The sequence below is a fragment of the Lytechinus variegatus genome, chromosome 15, assembly GCF_018143015.1.
Source record: "Lytechinus variegatus isolate NC3 chromosome 15, Lvar_3.0, whole genome shotgun sequence".
Classification (NCBI taxonomy): Eukaryota; Metazoa; Echinodermata; class Echinoidea; order Temnopleuroida; family Toxopneustidae; genus Lytechinus; species Lytechinus variegatus.
In genome coordinates, this window is record NC_054754.1 from 11,025,019 (window position 1) to 11,048,244 (window position 23,226).

The 23,226-nt window shown below is 35.7% G+C and overlaps 2 protein-coding genes and 1 long non-coding RNA gene across 6 annotated transcripts in view; 1 reads left to right on the top strand and 2 right to left on the bottom strand.

The window, feature by feature from the left end:
* Nucleotides 1-109: 109 nt before the first annotated feature.
* Nucleotides 110-2,104, bottom strand: LOC121428568. The gene is made up of 2 exons (XR_005971811.1): nt 416-2,104; nt 110-171 (listed from the first exon to the last, which is right to left on the bottom strand). It is a non-coding gene; the product is annotated as an uncharacterized LOC121428568 (long non-coding RNA).
* Nucleotides 2,105-4,022: 1,918 nt separating this feature from the next.
* LOC121429236 (iron-sulfur protein NUBPL-like) lies at nt 4,023-14,385 on the bottom strand. The gene is made up of 10 exons (XM_041626199.1): nt 13,937-14,385; nt 12,873-13,032; nt 12,397-12,431; nt 10,177-10,270; nt 9,728-9,767; nt 8,990-9,080; nt 8,203-8,296; nt 5,917-6,002; nt 5,120-5,240; nt 4,023-4,602 (listed from the first exon to the last, which is right to left on the bottom strand). Exons 1-10 carry the CDS (start codon nt 14,228-14,230, stop codon nt 4,451-4,453), a joined length of 1,167 nt encoding a protein of 388 aa, XP_041482133.1. The 5' UTR covers nt 14,231-14,385; the 3' UTR covers nt 4,023-4,450.
* A 236-nt stretch (nt 14,386-14,621) lies between these two features.
* Nucleotides 14,622-23,226, top strand: part of LOC121428694 (protein transport protein Sec16A-like) — a 49,796-nt gene continuing 41,191 nt past the window's right edge. For all 4 annotated transcript variants that reach the window (XM_041625500.1, XM_041625503.1, XM_041625501.1 and 1 more), the window contains exons 1-2: nt 14,622-14,720; nt 21,631-21,721. In XM_041625500.1, the coding sequence (XP_041481434.1) occupies nt 21,664-21,721 (58 nt within the window). In that variant the 5' untranslated portion in view covers nt 14,622-14,720; nt 21,631-21,663. The remainder of the gene's footprint in view (nt 14,721-21,630; nt 21,722-23,226) is intronic.

Below are 23,226 nucleotides of genomic sequence, written 5' to 3' on the forward strand. Positions count from 1 at the left end.
TGGTACCAGAAGTCCAGAATATTGTTCCTTCAGCTTTTAGATGTTCTTTGTTAGACTCCTACTCAATTACCTTTTTATTTGATAAATATTTTAGTGCACATTTTTTTTAAAATTTCATTTTAAACCACTTCTATGTGATTTGAATCGAGAAAACCATTTTGAAATTAGTTTCTTTGGCCCGAATTCACAAAGGTGGACTAAAGTTAGACCGGGGTATCAAACGCGTCATTTTAATCCATGGTCTAAAGTTAACATTAGGGTATAACTCAGCCATGGGTTAAATTTAACCCCGGATGCTAAAGTTAACCCATGGGTCAGTTATTCCACCGATTGTGAATAGTGTGGTGGACTAAATTTATACCCGGGCATTAGTTAACCCATGGCTTAAGTTAACCCTGGTATAACTTTAGGTCACCTTTGTGAATTCAGGCCTTTGTTTTTAATTCTAATTTAAAGTTTTGTATAGGTTATATGGTCATCACCGACACTTGATTAAATGACACGTATTTAAAAAAAATTATGTCCCCTTCACATTTTAATCTTTATTTACTTAAATGGGGGGGGGGGATGGTGGTCACTCAGATTATATATTATTGAACTAGCAATCTGTGAATTTCACCATTGGTGGGGTGGGCTTAGGGTTTATAGTTCACTCAGATTGTATACCACTAAACTATATAAATGGTGATAATTTTGTTGAGTACCATTGTTATGGCATGGATGTATATGTATTACAGTAGCTATCCCCATGAATTACAATAGCATTTCTTTCTATAGATTATAATGTTAATTTTATATATTTGTTAGCACTTAGGATGGAGAGTCCAAAGCATTCCATAGTTACTGATATGTTCTCCCTCCGTACATGTATATTTGTGAAGTAATGTGTTTGCCAATTTCATCTACCGTAGTCTACTTTGCCTATGCTGTTTTCATGCAAGTTAAATAACCATTTAAGTCAATGGTCCATCATATTCATTGATCTACTATAACTTCATATTTCTCTAATTTGAATGTTTCGGGTGATTCACATTCCTTTATGTCTTTTTCCAGAAATATTGTGGCAAACTCAGTAATATTTTTACAGTGTTCTAACAGAGTGAGATATATTGTGCCAAATGTGCTTCATATGGGTTAAATCTAAAATTGTCTATAGCTGTACTGAAAGAAATCATGTCACAGTTACCTATAATGATTTGATAATCAAAATATGTCCCAAGATGTTTTTTGTTTTGTTTCAAGTATGTACATTTTGGACATGAAACATCTTACTTATACTGTTCAAGAATTAAGTAGTAGTCCTCTTAAGTTGTAGCCAGGCAGCAAAAATAATGTCCCTGTCTTTCTACAATCCATTGTTGGTTGCCTCAAATCCCATTGACTTTGTAAACAATATCTTACTGAGCTTTGCTGCACCATGTCTGGACTAAACCATTTCTATATTTTGTACTGAATTGACAAAGGTAGAAATTTACTGTATTTCTGAGATGTACATACAGTACACATACATGAATTTTTTTTGTGTATATTATTATAGTATTGTAATTATGTATGCTTGTGATAATAGTAAATATCAACAACAACAAAACGTCTGAATGTATTTCAAGTGTTCTTTGTGTTGAGTCCATACCATGTACCGGGTAAGTACAAATGCATGTATTTTCATTTGGGTATTTTCAAAGAAGAAAAATTGTAGAGGAACACTCATCACATCATGCAAAAAATACACTCTGAAAAAATCATGTGAGATAATAATAAGCACACTTTTAATGGAGTATTAACTTAATATTCATGATTTACTTGAAGACTTTGCATGCCACACTTCACATATAGTAAATTTGTTGATGGGTCAACACACTGGAGGTATCAAGTTTTCAGGAAAACTGATATTGGACAGTCTTTAGATATCTCCTGTTGCTTTCCTAAATTCTTGTCATTGCCTTATATGTGAGTCGCCAGGTTTGATCCTCTGCAGTACTTCCTCTGCAATTGATTTGGAAGGCAAGCTGGTTGGTGTTTTATGAAGCTGTTCCTTAAAGGAGAAATGTATTGATTATGAATGTGGTCTTATTATATATCAATGGAAAGGTAATGATGTGGGGATTATCAGTGGTTCATTCAAAAATACCGAAAATAATACAAAAGGTGAAAATCGCCGATTAAAAAACGCTAAAATGCCTCTCCAAAATATGCCTCGCATCGGTCTCTGAATTGACTGGAATTTGATGACGTCACTGTCTGTACGAGAGGCGTGATTGGCTCTCCCACGTGAAGCTCCACTTGCATACAAAACCTGTTGCGTGGGTACGTTTTCTCCACACTGTCACTGAATACTTCGATCACGAAATGAAAGAAAACCCAGAATTTTATCTAGATTTGGATTTTCAAATTGATGATTTTAAAGATGAAGAGAATGATGATGAAGTGAACAACAAAGTGATGTAGTTGGAGGTAAATTGGGGGAACTACGCCGATGATGAAAATTCAACTTGCATGACGATCACAAGTCATGTACATGCGGATTCGCTACTAACTCGTGCAGCTGCTGCTACAACTTGCTAGCTACACCGTGCGGGCCAAATTAAATCCATGAAAATGAATAACCACATCCAGACATAAGAAGAAAAATAATGATATAACTGTACTTACAAACAAGTGAATAATCCGAACCTGAAGGCAAATCAACTCAACGAATAGCAGCAGACGATATGCACCGACAATGAAATTCATGTGGCTTGGATAGATTGGCCCATTGTTCTGTTAGATGTAATTTTTATCTCATTAATTTGACAAAATTACGAAACTCGGGGAATTATTAATCTGTATAAAAATATAGTAACATCTCTTATTTTTTTTTGAATTACAACAAAAAAACATTTTTGAAGTAAAACGTTGAGGTAAACTAAAATTACATGTAAAAGATCATCGCCAAACATGCGTAGCTTGTATGTCATTGCAAACAAACCATCTCAAACATGCACGTACCGGTATTCCTTCCTTGCTCGCCTTGCTGATTGAGAGCTGTGCAACACGTGCATAGATCTATTCTCTCAGTCAAGGTGAGCAAACAATGACGGCATGTGTTGTTGTGATGGTTTGTTTACGATCACATATGATGGGGATGATCTTTTACATGTAATTTTAGTTTACCTCAACGTTTTACTTCAAAAAAGGTTTTATCGTAATTTAAAAAATGATACGAGATGTTACTATATTTTTATATAGATAAATAATTCCCTGAGTTTCGTAATTTTGTCAAATTAATGAGATAAAAGTTACATCTAACAGAACGAGTGACAATCTATCCCAGCCACATGAAGTTTATCGTCGGTGCATATGCCATATCGTCTGCTGCTATTCGTTGAGTTGATTTGCCTTCAGGTTCGGATTATTCACTTGTTTGTAAGTACAGTTATATCATTATTTTCCTTCTTATGATAGACTCTGTCTGGATGTGGTTATTCATTTTCATGAATTCAATTTGGCCCGCGCTGTGTAGCTAGCACTTCCAGCTGCATGAATTGGTAGCGAATCGGCATGTACATGACTTGTGATCGTGTTGCAAGTTGAATTTTCATCATCATCGGCGTAATTCCCCCAATTTACCTCCAACTACGTCACTGACTGTGTTGTTCACTTCATCATCATTCTCTTCATCTCAAAATCATCAATTTGAAAATCCAAATCTAGATAAAATTATGGGTTTTCTTTTATTTCGGGATCGAAGTATTCAGTGACAATGAGGAGAAAACGTACCCTCACAGGTTTTGCATGCAAGTGGAGCTTCACGTGGGAGAGCCAATCACGCCTCTCGTACAGACAGTGACGTCATAAAAAATCCCCAATTTCGCGGACGTAATTCTGCGTGTTTGAAGCATTCAGGGAGAGAACTTTAAACTATCAATTAACTGAGTTTCATCGGTCTCCATGATAAATGATGTACACCATCGTGTTCTCCTTATTTTCTCCTTTATTTTGATACATGATTCTCCATTTTTACGATTTTCAATATATTTCTACTTTAAGTTACAAGTGACTTTGCTGGTGATCCTTTCTTAGATGCTAGATCAACATCACTGAAAATTAGGTGTATACCAATAAGCTTAAGAAAGGGTCACCAGTCTTTCGTAAAGTTGCTCATTACTTACGAGCACCTTTATGAAACACCATCCCGGGTGGGTATTTTCTAAAGCTGTTCATGATTTACAAGTGACTGGTGATCCTTTCTCAAGGTAAATTATATGCGCACCAAATTTTCATTGGTGTGTATTTAGTTCTGAACAAAGGGTCACCAGTCATTTGTGAAATCGCTCATGACTTACGAACAACTTTATGAAACCCCCATCAGGTGATTTACAGCATCTGTGAAGTCAGTGGGTAAAAATCCTAGAGGAATCAACTTCCATGATAAACACTTGAGGCCAGACAGTTTGTAAAAGTCTTTTCATTGTCATCTATGTGATTCATCCTGTTTGATTCTTCGCAGTACTTCCTGTGCGATTGATTTGTAAGCAATGGCCTGTGAGCTTTGAGGTGCTGATACAACGATAGGTTTCCCACTGTCAGAGGTCTCTCTGATGTCTATGTGAAGAGGCACATCACCTAGGAGAGATATTTTATAGAGAATTCAGTACCAATCATTGCTCAAAAAATCAAAATATAACACGAGTTTATGGAATTGGTGTAATTATCCCTCAGAATATGATTTGATTTCAGCATAACACATTTGACATGTGGCTTTATGGATTAATATAGAACATTAACTTTTAACATAATACTTTCATGCATTCATGCAAAAATAGAAATACTGTGAAACTCGGTGGAAATCAAAGCAAATCAAAAACAAAACCATGCATCAGTGCAAATTGTGTTGATCAAACCTGTTAGCAGTATCTAGTACGTGCTCACCAGTATCTAGTACGTGCTCACCAAACTTTATCTGCATACAGCAATATGTGTATATAATAGAAACTTGTATTTTTAAATTTCCACCATTAAAATTCATCATATGGTTTGTATATGATACCAAAGAACATGGAATATGGGGTCTGGAATGCAGAAGAACACAATTTGCATTTTGGGAAAACAGAAAAATAAGGACTTATCAATGAGGACTTACCAAGCACGTCAAGTCCCATCTCTTTGGCAACACCATGGACACCATCTTGTCCAAATATATGGGCTTGATGACCACACTTGGGACATTGGTAAACACTCATATTTTGAACAATTCCAAGAACCTAGATGTAAAAATACAAATATAATTTTAATTCAGAAAGTGCCAGTATCCACTTGCCAGATTACTTGAAATGTTTTCTATAAATATATTTGGGTCCAGAACACTGCAATTTCCTACAAAAGGAGGATTCAATTTTATATGCATGGATTTTGATACATCCTCTGCTTCTATAAGGAATGCTTGAAGCTTCCAGTTCACTTACTGAAAAAAATAATGCTAAAAAAAAAGAAGTGTTTAAATAAGCAAAAATGCAGGACTCAATTGGCCTTCAAACATCCTGGTCAATGCTTTGAATAGTATAATTTTCAAACTTCCTAAAAAAGAAACGTTTTCGAAATTCTTACTGCTACTCCATTCAATTATCCTGAAGTTTTAACTACATAGTTAAAAATATACATTGACAATATACATTAACACCAGCAGGTTGAGGGACAAGGTATCTTCACAGTACATGTATATTTTCTTCTGTTATTTGAAACTACATTGTATTGAACCCAATTACATGTATATTTTCTTCTGTTTATTCGCAACTACATTGTATTGAACCCAATTGCAATTTCAAAGGATTATCTTTTACTTTTACACTGCAGCTACTTGTATTTTTTAATCTTCTGGGGCACAAAGAGCCTTCAGCACCCATGCAGATGTATGGAAAAACTTGACCTTGATACACTTACGGGAACATCTACTTTCTTGAACATCTCGGCTCCTTTCCTTGCATCCAGTAAGGCTATATCCTGAGGAGTTGACACAATAACTGCACCTAGCGGAGAAGAAGGAGAGATAGACAGACTTTATATTTCCATTGAAATATACATGCGCTAAAACTGGAGTAGGCATACTGATATCCTTACCGTACAATGTAAAGGTAGTGCATTGATGTGAAACCTCGAGACAAAACCTTGCATGTTCATTGGCTCAGAATGAATACTATGCAGGGAGTACTTTTACTCCTCATATTTGAATAGCATTTTTTATTGCAAGAGAAAAGCTTTCAACTATGTTATATACAGTCTCATGTAAAAAAAAAAGGGCAAGTCCAAGAATTCGCGCGCGTTACGTATGGGACATTTCAGAGGCTTCAATGACCTGAAAAATAGTGTTAATTGACTTTGATTAGATTGAATACCCTCATGATGGTAGACATCTAGGAGAAGAATAATCATGGAAAAAATGGTGGCATATGACCTCGACCTTGACCTTTTAGAGAGAAAAGATGTGCCGTTATGTATGGGACGCAGAAAAAAGACAATTTTTAAAACAATTTTTACAAGTTGAGAATTCTCTTAAAGTATTTCATTTGACAACTTGTAACTCAGTGTGATAGAAGTCACAATACTCTAGTATATCTAAGGCAAGTTTCATGTCATAAGCCAAATCCCTCTAATTACAGACTCTAATTAAACAAATTAATGACATGTTACGTATGGGACAGTTACGTATGGGACATTTTGTCCCCATAGAGAATGTACACAATTTCCCCCATAATTAAAAAAATTGAAATAATTTAAAATATGGAAATAACAAAAGAGTTTCTGTCTTTTAAAATGTTCTATTGAGACATATTTGATATGACTGAAAAGGAAATTAGCCATTTCCACATTTTTTCCTTGTTTTTCATGGTTTCATGAATTTCTTATGTATTTCTATTGTTTTTTATTTTATTCATATTTTTCCATTTTCACAATTTTTTCGCTTCAATTGTTTTCATTAATCAGTATTCATAACAAATCAGTCTTTAAAAACTAAAGAAAAGGTAAGTAATCACTTTTAGAGCACTCTTGAAATTTGTTTTTCTCCATTCACTTTGTACACAAATCTCCCCATTGACATTGTGTGTAAATGTCCCATACGTAACATGCTGTCCCATACGTAACAATTTTTTAATTAACATTTGATTAAAAAGTAAACTCTATTTTTGAAACTTTTTGGTTTTAACATTTTCATACTTTATAAATTAGAACTTCCCAGAGATGCAACAATACAAGTATTGTATTATGAGAAATAACTTAAAAAAACATCCTCAAAATGTTACGTATGGGACATTCCGTCCTTGGACAAGACCTAATTTGCATAATTAATTAGATGACATCACTTCTTTTCCCCAAAAAGTAAGAAGATGTTAGGGGGTCCATGTCCCACCTATGACTAAATCTTACAAGTTTTGTTTTTATTTTCTATGAGTTTTTATAATTGTCTCATACGTAACGCCCATTTTACCAATTATGCAAATTAGGTGCCCCAAATTAGCATAAATATGCATATTATCAAATTTTTCTTAATGAAATTTTAAAATTCAACATTTGGGCTTTCTTACCCCACCAAAGATAACTTCTTAAATTAAAGATGAAATTTTGCCTTCTAGGGTGACCTTTTCTTGGACATACTCAAAAATGACTACAGAAAAGAAATTTAGTATAGCAGTTATAAATTATAATCTAATAATTGTAATGTTATATAATAATAGCCAATTTCTATATAGTGCTTTTCCCAAAATGGCTCAAAGAGCTTTACAGCATATTATTACCTCGGTCATTGGATTCATTTCAATCCCGCACAAAAAGTGCACAATTTCCACTCTCTGGGGAGCATTCATTGCAGCCTCATTATGGTGCTGGCAATTCAAACATCCATGTACAATATCTTTCGCATCCTACCAGGTACCCATTTAGCACCTGGGTTGAGAGTGGCAAAATGTGGATACACACCTTGCCATAAGGACGCTAGACCATGGTGGGATTCGAACAAACGACCTTCTGTTTACAGGGCGAAAGTCAGAACCACTACACCACGGCTCTTCCATATAAAGAAAATTATTTCCTGCTGTATAGACTGATATCCATATAATGGTCACTTGATCGATAGCCTTATCCACAGGTTTCGATGTACTAGCTTTAAATGTACTTTCGCATTTTCGATACGAAGGAGGGTGGGGTAATAATGATGAATGAATTTAAATTTACCTGCTATTGTGATAAGTTGAGATATGGAGAGTTGTGTGTCACCTGTCCCGGGTGGCATGTCAATTACCAAGTAATCAAGAGGTGCCCATGCTACCTACAGAGAGAGAGAGAGAGAGAGAGATATGGGAACTCTGGTTTGAATTAAACCCTGGCTATGGAGTGCCAATTGGAGCACAAATCTTTAACAGTACACATTCAATTTCATATGACACCCAAATTGTTCATAATTGTCTGGGATATAATATGCTACCATGGCAACAAAATTACCAACACATGTGAACAATTTGTCTATCACATCTTTATCTCAAGACCGATGTGTGAGCTACACTTCAAGAGAATTGGTTAAAAACTGAGGAAGTAGTTTGATCCACAACATTTGCAACTGACAAACGGCCTGCCTGTCTACTTGCCCAACCATACACCGATTTCTAGGTGTACTGTGTAGGAATGTGGATAGATCCCTTTCAAACTTTGTTTAGCGGTGTAAAGTCAAGCATACAGCAATATCATATACATGGAAATACAAATCTAATGAATTTCATAAAGCAGACAAGTCATTCTCAGTATTATACAAATATTATGTAATCAAATTCATTAGAAGTACACCAGGACTAAAATTTCATTATTCTATTTCTAGATTACCATATAAATGGAAACAATTATAAAAAAAAGGAACATCAAACCTCACCATCAACCTCTCCGAGCAATGATGCAGTAACACACACACACTCAGATAAACATACAGACAGACAGAAACACAGACAACACCGACTGGAGCATACCTCACCTGTTTGACTAACCTCTGAATAGCTGACATTACCATTAACCCTCTCCATACAACAGGTGACTTCTCGTCGACCAGGAAACCCATAGACATGCTATAAGAGACAAATTTATTCTTTTATCATTATGCTTGATAATTGCATATACATAATAACAATGATGATACTAGTACAAATATTAATAATAATAACAATAATAATAATAATGATAATAATAACAACAATAATAATGATGATGATAATAATAATAACAATAATGATGATAATATAGGGGTATCTATATTGCGCACATATCCACCTTGTTAGGTGCTCAAGGCGCTCCTATATTACCCAGCTAAGCTAGACGTTCAGAGCGCACACAGCTTCTTGAGGAATTACTTCCTATCGGTACCCATTTACCTCACCTGGGTTGAGTGCAGCACATTGTGGATCAGTTTCTTGCTGAAGGAAATTACGCCATGGTTGGGATTCAAACCCACGACCCTCTGTTTCCAAGTGCGGAGACTAATCCACTGGGCCACAACGTTCCACTATTATGCTGCAATATAGCACATAACACGTCACAATACTGTCTTTTAGCACTTTACAATTAGGTCTATATTTCTTACAGATACATATTTGAATCTGGTTATAATAAGCAATCAGCAATCTATCAAAACGCGGATTCAACAGCAATTTGATAATCAATGTATAACTATTAGGGCATATCCAAAGAAAATGGCCAAATTCAAAATATTGCTTACCATGATATACCAAAATTCCTAAGTGGTATAAGCTGATTATCTGTGTAAAAAAAAGGGGGGGGGATAGAAAATCAGAATCAATCTAATTATAGTGCATAAATTGGATACCAAATGTACAAGTTGATAAAGAACTTTACAGAAATTAAACATTCAGTCTCATGGATGATGAAGTTCAGAAAATCAGACCTTTTGGGGGAAATAAATAAATGCTATTTTATCAATATTTGTATGCAACTGAGAATCTTGAAAAAAAAAACACATTGAGCATGTGAATATAATTAAAGAGTAAAAAAGTAACTGTATTAAAGTGAACATATTCAGGTAAAAGTACATTATATGATATAATAGGCCTACATGGAAAATGGCAAAAGAACATTACTTGAAAAGTAATTAGGCCTACAATTATAATCTACTCATTTAGCAGTGGGATGGGTGATAAAGAAACTTACTTTTATCAATATCAGGCTCTTTCCCTTGGAGATTCATCATGCGAGGTATAGAAGGGCCAAAGACATCAGCATCCAAGATGCCAACATTAGCATTCTAGGGACAAAAGAAATGTGAATAATAAAAAGCAAATAAATGAATGAATCATGAGAGCATTTTTGGTAATGAAAAGTAAAAGAAGTTTTAAAAAAAGAGAACAAGAGATTTATAACTTAAAAAAGAGGAGAGAAGGAAGGAATGAAGGGGAAAATAAATTATGAAAGGAATCAAGAGACAAGTAAATAAAGCAAGAAAGAGAGGTAAAATAAGTAAGAAAGAGAGAAAGAAAGAAATGAAAGAAAGCAAGAAACAAATAAATAACGAAGAAAGAAAGAAAGATAAAAAGTATCAAAGAGAGAGAAAGCTGAACAGAAGAAAGAAAGAAATGAAATAGAGGAAAGAAAGAAAGAAAGAAAAAAAAGAAATGAAACAAGTGGAATGCCTCTGGCCGTCTCACCTGCATCACGCAGTTCAATATAGCAGCAGTGCTGACTTTGAAAACTACTCTAACTCGCACAAGATGTTTAGTGATACATGGTTACTCTTATGTCCACTTTTTATGAACTAGACCAATAAACTTACAGAGATATGATGGTTATTCAACAAAAAAACCCAACATGGCCAAAGTTCATTGACCTTACATGACCTTTGACCTTGATCATGTGACCTGAAACTCGCACAGGATGTTCAGTGATACTTGATTACTCTTATGTACAAGTTTCATGAATCAGATCCATAAACTTTCAAAGTTATGATGGTAATTCAACAGATAACCCAATTCGGCCAAAGTTCATTGACCTTTGACCTTGGTCATGTGACCTGAAACGCGCACAGGATGTTCAGTGATACTTGATTACTTTAATGTCCAAGTTTAATGAACTAGATCAATAAACTTTCAAAGTTATGATGGTAATTCAACAGATACCCACAATTCGGCCAAAGTTCATTGACCCTAAATGACCTTTGACCTTAATCATGAGACCTGAAACTTGCACAAAATGTTCAGTGATGCTTGGTTACTATTATTTACAAGTTTCATGAATCAGATCCATAAACTTTCAAAGTTATGATGGGAATTCAACAGATACCCCCAATTCGGCCAAAGTTCATTGACCCTAAATGACCTTTGACCTTGGTCATGTGACGTGAAACTCATGCAGGATGTTCAGTAATACTTGATTAACGTTATGTCCAAGTTTCATGAACTAGGTCCATATATTTTCTAAGTTATGATGACATTTCAAAAACTTAACCTCAGGTTAAGATTTCGATGTTGATTCCTCCAACATGGTCTAAGTTCATTGACCCTAAATGACCTTTGACCTTGGTCATGTGACATGAAACTCTAATAGGATGTTCAGTAATACTTGATTAACCTTATGGCCAAGTTTCATGAACTAGGTCCATATACTTTCTAAGTTATGATGTCATTTCAAAAACTTAACCTCAGGTTAAGATTTGATGTTGACGCCGCCGCCGCCGCCACCGCCGCCGCCGCCGTCGCCGTCGGAAAAGCGGCGCCTATAGTCTCACTCTGCTATGCAGGTGAGACAAAAATGAAAGAAAGAAAGATAAAAAAAATATGAAAGAGAGAGAGAATGAAAGGAAGGAAAAAAGATAAAAAGTATCAAAGAGAGAGAAAGAACAGAAGAAAGAAATGAAATAGAGGAAAGAAAGAAAAAAAGAAATGAAATAAATGAAAGAAATAAGGAAAGATAAAAAAAGTATGAAAGAGAGAGAGAATGAAAGAAAGAAACAAACAAACAAAGAGAGAAAGAAAGAAAAAGGAAGAAAGCAATGAATGAATAAAAAGAAAGATGGCGGGAAAGAATTAAAGAAAATAAACAAACAAGAAAGATATGAAAACAGGGGGAAAGTAAATCAATAACCATAGAAGACGTACAGAGCGGGGAGAGAGGAGAGAGAATTTGGGAAAAAAATAGAATTTAAAGAAAAAAAATGAAGAAGGTACAACAGTAACAGACAAGATCCTATAAACTGAATGTATATAAACTGATCTGATTTTGTTTATCTTTAACCGCCCCCCCCCCAAAAAAAAATATATGTATATATATATATATATATATATATATATATATACACACAACACACATATAAACCCCCTGTATAGATTTAAGCTAATATTGATTAATTACATTTGATAAGATTTACTGTATAATCACCTTTTCAATAGCAGCTATACCAAGTGCGATATTGACTGTATGAAAAAATACAAAACAAAATCATAATGATTTGTAAAGACTGAAATAATATAACTTTTATGTTGGAAAATTTGCACTATCAGACAAAAAATTAATCTTTGTGTAGTCTGCATCAACTCCTTAACCTAATGGGCTCTTTTTTAATTTTCTGGAAAATTCTTGTTACAAAAATAAATTCTTTATATTTTATCATGTTAACAAGTAGCCTATACAATTTTGTATGAAGAAAAGTAAACTACTTGTTTTAAAATTTAATAGGTAAAAATGTGCAAGAATGCAAAGTAATTGTAATACCGAACTGCAAAAGGAAAGGTACAGTATAACCACTCCAAATAGATTGATACAGACCACTTTTCTAACAAGCAATTTATATTGTAATTAGATTTAAAGTTTATCTGAAAATTAAAATGTATTCCAATACATACAAAATACCGTACCTGCTGTGGTAGATTTTCCGACTCCCCCTTTTCCGGAGGCTACCAAGATTATGTTTTTTACTCCAACAATGGGTTCTCTTTTTGGAAGATTACGTGCCATCAGACGCTTCCTTCGCTCTTCTTCAGTGATTTTAGATGACCCTTGACATTGTGTGCTACTCTGATAATATAAAGAATAGAGATAGTTTGATTACAGAGATCTGTAAAGAAAACTGACCTGAAGCTTTGGTAAATCTTGCATAATTCCACCATAGTGGGCATTTCATAAAGCTGCTTGTAAGTTGAGAGCAACTTTAAGAACGACTGGTTATCCTTTCTTGTGCCTTTTTGTGGTAAATCAAAATGGTATATTATATTCATTGGTGATGGTTTGGCACTTTAGGTTCACCAGTCGTTCTTAAAGGAAAATGAAACCATTGGAACAAAATAGCTTGTGTGAAAACAGAAAAATGAAAGAAACAGATCAACAAAAGTTTGAGAAAAATCAGACAAATAATGAGAAAGTTATGAGCATTTGAATATTTGCGATCACTATTGCTATGGAGATAGCAAATTGGCAATGCGACAAAGATGTGTCATGTCACTGATGAACAACTCTCCCCATTACTTTAGTATATACTTCACTGGAATTGCCTCTTTTATCACATCTATCCATAGATCATGTGTTCTTTCTACATGAGGGCATGTAATACATATTTTTAAGAATACATAATGGATAAAGAGTTTGTATCATCGTAAGAAAAAGCAAAAAGAGACATTTTGAGGGTATTTCATAGTCCACCAAAGGGAAAGTTGTTCAGTGACATCACACATCCTTGTCGCATTGCCAATGGGAGGATCTCCATAGCATTAGTGATTGCAATATTCAAATGCTCATAACTTTCTCATCATTTGTCCGATTTTTCTCAAACTTTCTTTATTCTGATTCTTTGATTTTTCTGTTTCTACACAAGCCTATTTGTTCCAAAGGTTTCATTCCCCTTTAAACTAAGTCAATCTTAATTTATAATTATCTTACGTTCAGCTTTATGAAACGGCCCCCTGACAGTGTATTTCATACTTACCACAGAAAATGCTTTAACATCATGATCAAGCCAGCTAACTTTTGTCAACCTTTTCTTTGCTGATGAAGACCAGTGAAAATGCCAGTTGTCTGTTTCAGATTCAGAACACACCCTTTTCCAATTCCTCTTCTGAATCTTAATCTTGTTCATTCCTCTCCCAGCGGCTTGGTTTGTACTCGAACTAATCATAGATCTAGTTGGTTTTCCATACTTCGAAAAAGCAAACAGTGTGCTTAATAAGAACCGCGATGAGCTCAGCCTAGTTGCCATTGTTACCTTGTAAAATGAGAACATAAATTTCACAACAGATCCAGCGGCCGACCCTATCTTTTACTGATATGTATCGGGCTGCACACGGGTGAAAAGTTCACGAGTATCCGTGGGCATGACTGAATACAGGGGCCCATTAAAATTATACACGCCCAGCTACCACACAGCTCGTCTACGCTTGAAATGACAACGGACGCGTAGCGCACGTACAAAATGTTTGATTTCTTTAAGTCAATCCTAATGTTTTTTTGTCATACTCTAAACATATTTTGCCATCTCTCCATAAAATGTACGTAGATGGGATTTAAAATGCAGTTTTTTTACATTATCTTAATCATTATTCATACCATTATAATCTAAAACTCTAAAATTTTGTAGTGTGAATAAAAAAGCTAAATAATATTAAAAGATTTTTCTCAGATTAAGGCTAAATGTCAGAAATGTTTCGTGCGTAAGGCCGCACGCGCTCACGAGATAAAGACACGTAGCAATCGAAATTTGCGAACAGATTGTGGTAAGTTGTTTTTTGTAACGCAATAATTCATATTTCTTTCATTATTAATCGATCATATTTACTGGCTATACGTTGCCTGTAACTTATTGATTGTTGTAGTAAACTCATTTATATGAGATCTGTTTGAAATAACCGAATTTACGTTCATGATTTGTAAGAATGATATGGCAGATTATGTTTTCATTTTGGGGGATGGGGAATAGGCCTACAATGATGTAGGCCGGCTACTGTATGTATGGATGGATGTGTGTGTCTGCCGGTTGAATATGGATGTCAAACCCACGATCATTGTTTATTATTACATGTATACAAATAATGCATGCAGCCAAGTACATTAGTGGAAATGCAGAGCACGCGAGGTTTCTTTAGACTTTAGGCTAATTTAGGTAGATGCCGCACTGCACGAGCCGCTTGCGGTGCGCGAGTGCCCAGTGTGCATCATCTGAAGAAACCGAGCTTTCTCAGCTCTGCTGAGCTGAGTCTGCATTTACCTGTATGCACGCCAGAGCAAGTGCATTATTTGTTTTATAAAATAGCAACACAGAAACAAATTTTTAAAAAGTTACAGTAGGCCTACAGCTTTGTTGGACTTCTAGTTTCTACCGCAATGGTTTGCTCGAGCGTGCAATATCAATTTTCGTTGCGCACCTTTTCACAACGAACAATTGTGTACAACGGATAGCGGAGCGTGAACGTAGCGGTCGTGTACAGTTTTGCTTATTTAGGGACAGTGATTTTCCGTTTCAAAAAATTGCCTTTTCCGTTTCAGAAAATCTCAAATTCCATTTCAGCATGTCAGAAAACGGAAATTCCGTTTCCCCATAGACTTTGTACACACGGAAAAGTGACAATTCCGTTTCCACATTGAATAGCAAAATTACACGTACCGTACACTCGCACTGGTCAAAATTGTATCTGCTACTGTACCAACAACACAATAGAATCCGTTCTAATCGGATCTATGCGGGTATATATGATATTTTTACAACAAAATTTAGCATGCATACATCCTCACCTTTCACATTATTAGCATTATTTCACGGTGAAATGATATTTCATCGATAGTTTTGGGGGATTTTTGACATCGTTATCATCAGTCAACGGCGTTTGCCAATCCGCCATCTTGGATTTTAAGACCACGATATCGTACTGTTACATCTTCAAACGTAGAGGGCGGCAACACACGACCGTGTAGTTGAACGATATGATATGTGTATACAGTGCAGTGAAGCCCAACCCGGCCGGCCGCGGGGTACAATCGAGTGTGCTGATGTCGAGTGCAGTCACGATGTGTGAATTGTCATGATTGTAGCGAAGTGAGATCGTGTTTTCTGGGGTTTTGTGGCCATTTAATATTCTCATTTTGTTGTGATTTTGGAGTAATTTGTGTTGCTATTCTGTGTATTTTGAGGGAAAATACGTTTTCCGTGATTTTCCGTTTGAAATGCCACTTTCCGTTTCAAAAGGCCCTTTCCGTGAATTCCGTCCGTTTTCCGCGATCGCGGAAAATCACTGTCCCTACTTATTACATGACGTCATCCAGCCCCTGCCGAGAACCAATTTATTAATGAAAATATAGTAAGCATGCGCAGTGCAAGCCTTTTATTTCCCCACACAGAATTCCACCAAAACAAGTGTGCAATTCTCTATCACCTCGTACCAAAATCGACCTAGAATTTCACTTTCCCGTATTTTATATGAATTATGAAAGGTATTCTCGCAGGATCTATTTTCTCACCGATACTGCACAGGTAAGCAAATTTCGATTACTTCTTGCTTTTCCGTCAAAATCTTACGAATTAGCGTCTATATGCCATCGTGTTCGTTGGAATTTGTAGAGTCTATCGCAACGTGCACAAAGTCAATTGGCTTCCGGGTTTCGGAGCGTCGCCTGAATATGCATGAAATTGCAGAGTTTCGATAATTTTCGATCGATACCGGAGCGATCCGATCACGAACCAAAACTATTTACGGCGTACACAACGTGACCGGATATCGTTATCGCTATCGATACTTCCGCACGCAGTCCGAAGGAATTATTTTTGGGACCACGTGGTCATGACGTGATCTGCGCGATTGACCAATCAGCGGTCTTCGAATCGCTGTGCGGAGACGATCTATCCGTTGTACACAGTCTATGGACAATTGTTCGTTGTGCTTTTGTACTGCTGTGCAGTGCACCAAGAAAATTGGATGTCATGTGACGCGTATTGGCCAATCACGATGCTTAAAAATACAGAGCTATTTTATAATACTATATTAGTGTAGATCTATTACTTGTATTATCAACGAATGTGAAGCCCCCGGCAAGACTTCCATATGTCCCCTCCAGCTCCAAAGTAAAATTGGAAAAAAAAAATATGGAGGTTTATCAAGAATTATCGAAAATATATTTAAGAAGAAAAAGTTGGATTCATACCATGGCTTTATTTTGTCAAAATTTTGAGTGTGTGTAATTCCCAATGGCACGTTTTATTTAGTCAGAAAACTAAATACCCAATACTCTTGGAGAGTAGGCTAATTGTAACATTGGTTAAACCAAATACAGGTACTGGTTAAACCAAATACAGGTACCGGGATTACTCACAGGAGCGGTTATTTTCTGCGACTCTCTTGGAGCACTAGAAGCTTTGACAAACAACAATGAAGAACAGTTTATTTATGAGTTGTTGATGCTCCAGACACAACTTCATCAAAAAGGAATACATATTTCTTATGAGTGGATACCTGGGCATTGTAATATCACTGGTAATGAAGTGGTTGATAAGGCCGCCAAAGGTGCGTTAATACATCCCACAATTGACATCCATAATAAACTAAATAAAAGAGAATCAAATAGTTTGATCAAATTTTATTATATGCAAAAATGGCAAAATAGATGGGAAGAAACTGTATACCCCTTAAAAAGAATCCAAAAAACGTAGCAGGAACTTTTAAATGTTCCTTGAACCACAAGAATAGTGAATCCATTTTGCACTGTCTAAGAATGGATAATATTGGATTAAACCAAAACCTATTTCTTTTTAAAACACACCTAACTGGATTATGCGATTTTTGTGGAGTGCCCGAAACAACAAGACATTTTTTAACTGAATGCGCAAAATATATCATAGAAAGAACAATGCTAATAGTGGATACAGACTCCCAAGAGGCAGCAGATCTCGAGGGATCATTATCTTCATCAGAAGCTTCACACCAGAGAGCACTTGTGTCTTTCGTAAGAAGGACACATAGACTCTCTTATTTTTAAGTTCTCTCTGCATAACATATTATAAGATAAAGCGCCTGTAAATAAATGTATATAATGTGTACATATGTATGTAATATGTTTTATTTTGTTTTGTTATTTTCTTTTCCTCTCTATAAATTTACTTGTATTTGGCTACTGCATTTTGAAGTTCCTCTTGAGTCTATGTAAACGGGTGTCACCCATCTATGAATCGATAGAATATTCCAGATAACATGTTAAACATGTAACATTTAATAATAACACATGACATTAATTGCACCGAGCACAAGCCCAGAATGTCTGCATTAATTAATTGTGTCCTTATATTTGGTTATGGTATACCATACAACATGTATTTTATATTACACACTTTTATTGTTCTCTTTTCAAACTTCGGAAGGAGAGGTCTGTTGACAGGCATCACACTGTCTTGATTGGGTATTGGGGGGGCCTAGGCAGTGCTTGTTTTTAATAGCAACCACGCGCATGCTGAGAAGCCCGTTCAAACTACTGATCCGGGTTGGCCAGAAAATACTATTTAAACAATCAAGGATTTGTGATGAGCCGCCTTTCACGATCTCATTCAAATTTACTGAAAGCAGCGCTAATCCATTATGCGTCAAAATTTTATAACCACAAAAACGACAAATTGATATAGGCGTAAATATTCATATCTGAATGACACGCGCCTCAAAACCCAAGCGAACAACAACAACAACATAACTGGGCGTTGTGGCATGCGCCTGCAATGTAATGTGGGCAAGATACAAATTGATCCAGAGGTCCGAGGTTCGAGCCCTGGTCACGTCTTTCGGATGGTGACGTTAAAGGTCGGTCCCAGACGTAAATAATCATATCTGATTGATACACGTCTGACAAAACTCAAATACACACAATAACTGTTATGAAACCCATAGCTTTCAACAATTCCTGCTAGCTCAGTGAGTACTTATAGCAACAGACCGGAGATGCTTCGTTCTGCAGCAAGAGGTTTGAATCCAAGTTCCCACTGGAAGTAAGATTAAGAAGGAAAAAAAGGGGGAAAACAGAATGAAAGAAGGGGTTTTGGAAAAACATTTTTTTTAATTAGTGGAGGGGACAAAAGGAAGTCTTTTCAGCCCCCTCCCCCACCCAAATTCTGAGGATCTAAAATTCAACTGAAAATCAAACATGAGTGGTCATGCGTTTTATGTTGGGCCCGCAAATAGATGGTATCACTACATTTGCACGACAAGCACAGAAATGATTAATGGTACAAAAATTAAAATACATGTGCTACATGGGTATATTTGGTATCACAGTAAAAGAAACCAATTACTTGAAAGAAAAACATGAGATTACTTCATTTACCGGTAATTATCAATTATGTAACATCAATTGGCTATTTTTGGATGGTGGTAGATGAGGGGAGCATAAATTTTTATTTCATTAAGAAACTAAATATCGAACATCACAGTACCTAAATATGTAATAGTTTTTTAGCTCACTGGCTTATTCTTGAATCACAAGTGGGTCAAATTTGAACTTATACGTTTAAAGGATACCTAATTAGCTAATTAGTATAATTGATGTAAATCATGAAATTAACATGATTGAATTTGTGGCTGTCTGATGTATAGAAAATGAGGAAAGATAAAATATAGTTGTACGTTACCCCTTCAATAAAATTTAGAAGCTGCAAAAATTTCAAAGGAAAAGCACAAACTAAAGGCTTCAGAGATAAATCAATTTATTGTTATCTACAACCTTATGGTTTCAATTTGAAAGTGTACAGGTAGATTGACAGTGATGACTTTTATGTGTCCAAATCTTCAGATTATTCTGGTAACATAACATATAGCCAGTACACCTTTTATGCAACTTTGATTGCTGAAAACTTGTTTGTAGCAATAAAGCCCTCATCTGATGCTCATGCTATTTACTATTTTTTTCTTAATGAACATCACACTGCATCTGTGAATCAGTAGATGACACAAATTTGGCTGGCACAGAAGTTTTCAAAGTATTTTTTTCCAAATTATCGATAAACTACGTGAGAACAAAACTGGGACAAAGATTACACCAAACAGAGGCAATTGTACCCATATTACATGTTTTCTGCATTGACTTTCAACCCAGTATCAAGAGCCCATGTTCGGCAGAATGTTGAGCAAGAGGATATATTTACTATATAAAGCTATAAAATAACATTGTTATATTTGCCAGGTGTCTTAAAAGATGATCGTGCACAATTATGCTGGTAAGAGTTATCCCTAACAGGTTATATGTCATTGGAAAGGTCTCACTCTAGAGACTTGAAATATGCATGTTATTTTCCTATAGGGTATAAAGTTTATCTGATTCTAAGATTTATTGGGAAGTATATTTTTTCACATTTTTCCACATATTTCGACCTTGAACTTTTTATGACATTGCCCTATGCCTTTTCGGATTGCATATTGTAATTCCTCAGACAATTTCCCTACGGAATATATACTTTTATGGGTATAGGAGGTCAAACATTAGAAAAAATGCAATTGTATGAAACGGTGCGATTTGTACGAAAATTTGAGTTGTAATGGGCCCAACTCATAACGCATGTACAGTGTACATGCATCACTATGTTGTGATTTTAGATTAAAGTCACACTTAAATCTGCATGAAACACCCCAGCACTGATTTTAGTTGCTGAGAGATAGTCCAGCTGCTGCACTGTAATGTAAACATGGAAGATTGGGTTACAGACATCTACTTGCACTTGCAATGCCTACTGATGATAACAGATAAGTTTTGAGTTTGAATTATGAATGTAAAAATGGTCTAAAGTTTGTACTATTGAAAGAGTTTCAAAGCAGGAGAAATAGATTATAAAATTGTGAGAATAAAATGATCATGAAAGTCTTGGTATATGTGTAAATGTGTAAAAAGCTTCTTCGGGTAGAAAGTTCCCCATAGAGATCCCTAAATGTAGAATTTCACTCTAGCCATCCTTTGCAAACATCGTGATTAATAGGTTTGTGATTGCCTGGTTGGTACTCCACTTCTGCTATTTGCTTTTCACAGTGAAGACTGACGTGTCATTAAGTGGTCACGTGACTACATGTACTTGTTGAACATCTGTGTATAATGTGTGGAGAGTGTCACCAATGTGGTTGTTGTGGATCAGGTATTGGTGTGTATTGTAGGGCTTTGATTTTAAAGGAACAGCAATAGAAGGCAAACAAAGTTAATTCCTATCAACACACTTGTGTGTATACATACATGTACATGCCTCAAAGTATCTCCTAGTTCTTCATGAAAGTTTCTGAATCTGTACTGTTTATTTTTTTTCATCCAGAATTAATCAATATCATCTTGAATGGGGGGGGGGGAATAGAGAATTTATGACAATGAGTTATGAGACTGAACATAGCAGACATGAAACTGAATTTCAAAATTAAATATAACTATGCAGTTACCCTGGAAGACCAATCATGTAAAATTTATCAATATGATGGCAGTCATTTGGTCTCTGTTGAATGACATCAACAAAACTTGGGATTTTGTTTTATGTGACATTCTGTGAATTTGAATTACTGGATCTGGTACTAACTGGTAGAGTAGACCAAGTGCCTTTTATCATTTCTCCAGGATACGGGTAAATTGTCTTGTATTTTTGCCATTTCTTATGATCTCAATGTGTTTTTTTTTCCCTCTCTGCAGAAATCCGTTTGAAGGAGGTGTCTTTAGTAGATCATGTCAGCAAATGAAGGGTCTGGGAATCCAAATGGAACATCAGGTTATTTCAACAATGGTAAGATTATAAATGCAATTTTTGCCATTTATGCCCTCACTCCTCTATTTAAAGTAGTCATGTTCCATTGTTGAAAGTGGATAACTTAAAGGGGAAGTTCACCCTGAAGAAAACTCTGTTGTAAAAATAGCAGAAAAAATAGTAAAAAATATTGGTGAAGGTTTAAGGAAAATCCGTTAAAGAGTAAGAAAGTTATTAGAGTTCAAAGTTTTGGATTTGTGACGTCATAAACGAGCAGCTGCCCCATGTGTTATGTAATATAAAATGCATGAATTCCAAAATTTTGTATGGTTCCTGATAACTTAATTTTGTTTTCTATTCATGATCGGGTGTGAAATGATTTGTCTATTGATATACAAAAGCTACAGTGAAAACCATCTTCAATTTTCTGAGAAAATGACATTTCATTGATTTTTTACCATTCGCTATGTAGGAATGCTGCTCGCATATGACGTCACAAATCGAATAATAGAAATTCTAATAACTTTTTCATTATTTGATGAATTTTTCTCAAACCTTCGGCAATATTTTTTATTATTTTTTCTGCTATTTTTACAATAAACTTTTTGTCAGGGTGAACTTCCCCTTTAACATTTAGAAAAGCTGTATTGTATATGGAATGGTAAAGCTGTGTATTTATATTTTAAAAGTTAGAATGCAGTTGAATCTTCAAACAGTTGTTTTCATTGTTTTGATCCCAGTTGCAAGAACTAAAACATCCTTGGACAGACTATCAGGCCTCGAAATAGGATTTTGGGGGGGCAAGGCCACTTTTTTGAGGGGCACTTTTTCACTGAGGCCAGGCAGCAGAGGGCACCAAGGCCACTTTTTAAGGGGCATGTAATAAATTATTTGTAGGTGTTACAGTTTCGCGGCGTGGGGGGGGGGGGGCTTTCCATAGTCGATGTTATACATCAGATTCATTACCAAACCACATTATTTACTTAAGAAAAAATGAACTTTACGCACGACTGGTGATACCTTCTTGAGCTACATGTAATTAAATGTGAATCTGATTAGCACCCAAGAAAGTATCACCGGTCGTTCGTAAGTTGTTCGTAACTGACGAACAGCTTTATGAAACACTCCCATTCAAAGTACTGTACTTACGCATCGCGCGCGCTCGCCAGGACAGTACAGCGCGCGCGACATTTGTGTAGTACACATAGCGCTCGCTCGTCCATTCTTATGCTGCAGCTTACATAGCATATGTAAAGCGCGCTAGCGGATGGCCGGCCGGCCAGCTGTGTATAGCTAGCTCATCGTTCGGCGCGGCTTCGGACTAGACTGCATACATGCACTGGACGTCGCTGGTAAAGCTAAGGTATTGAATACTTTTTGAGATCGGAGAAAAGTTTTCCTCGCTCAGAAAAAAAGGTGCAGACTTTCAAAAGGGGTACATTATATATCAGAAAAGGGCACATTTATGAGAAAAAAGGGAACCACGGCCATATAAAAAAAGGCACATTTTTAGTGGCCGTAACTTTTAGCAAAAAGAAGGGCAT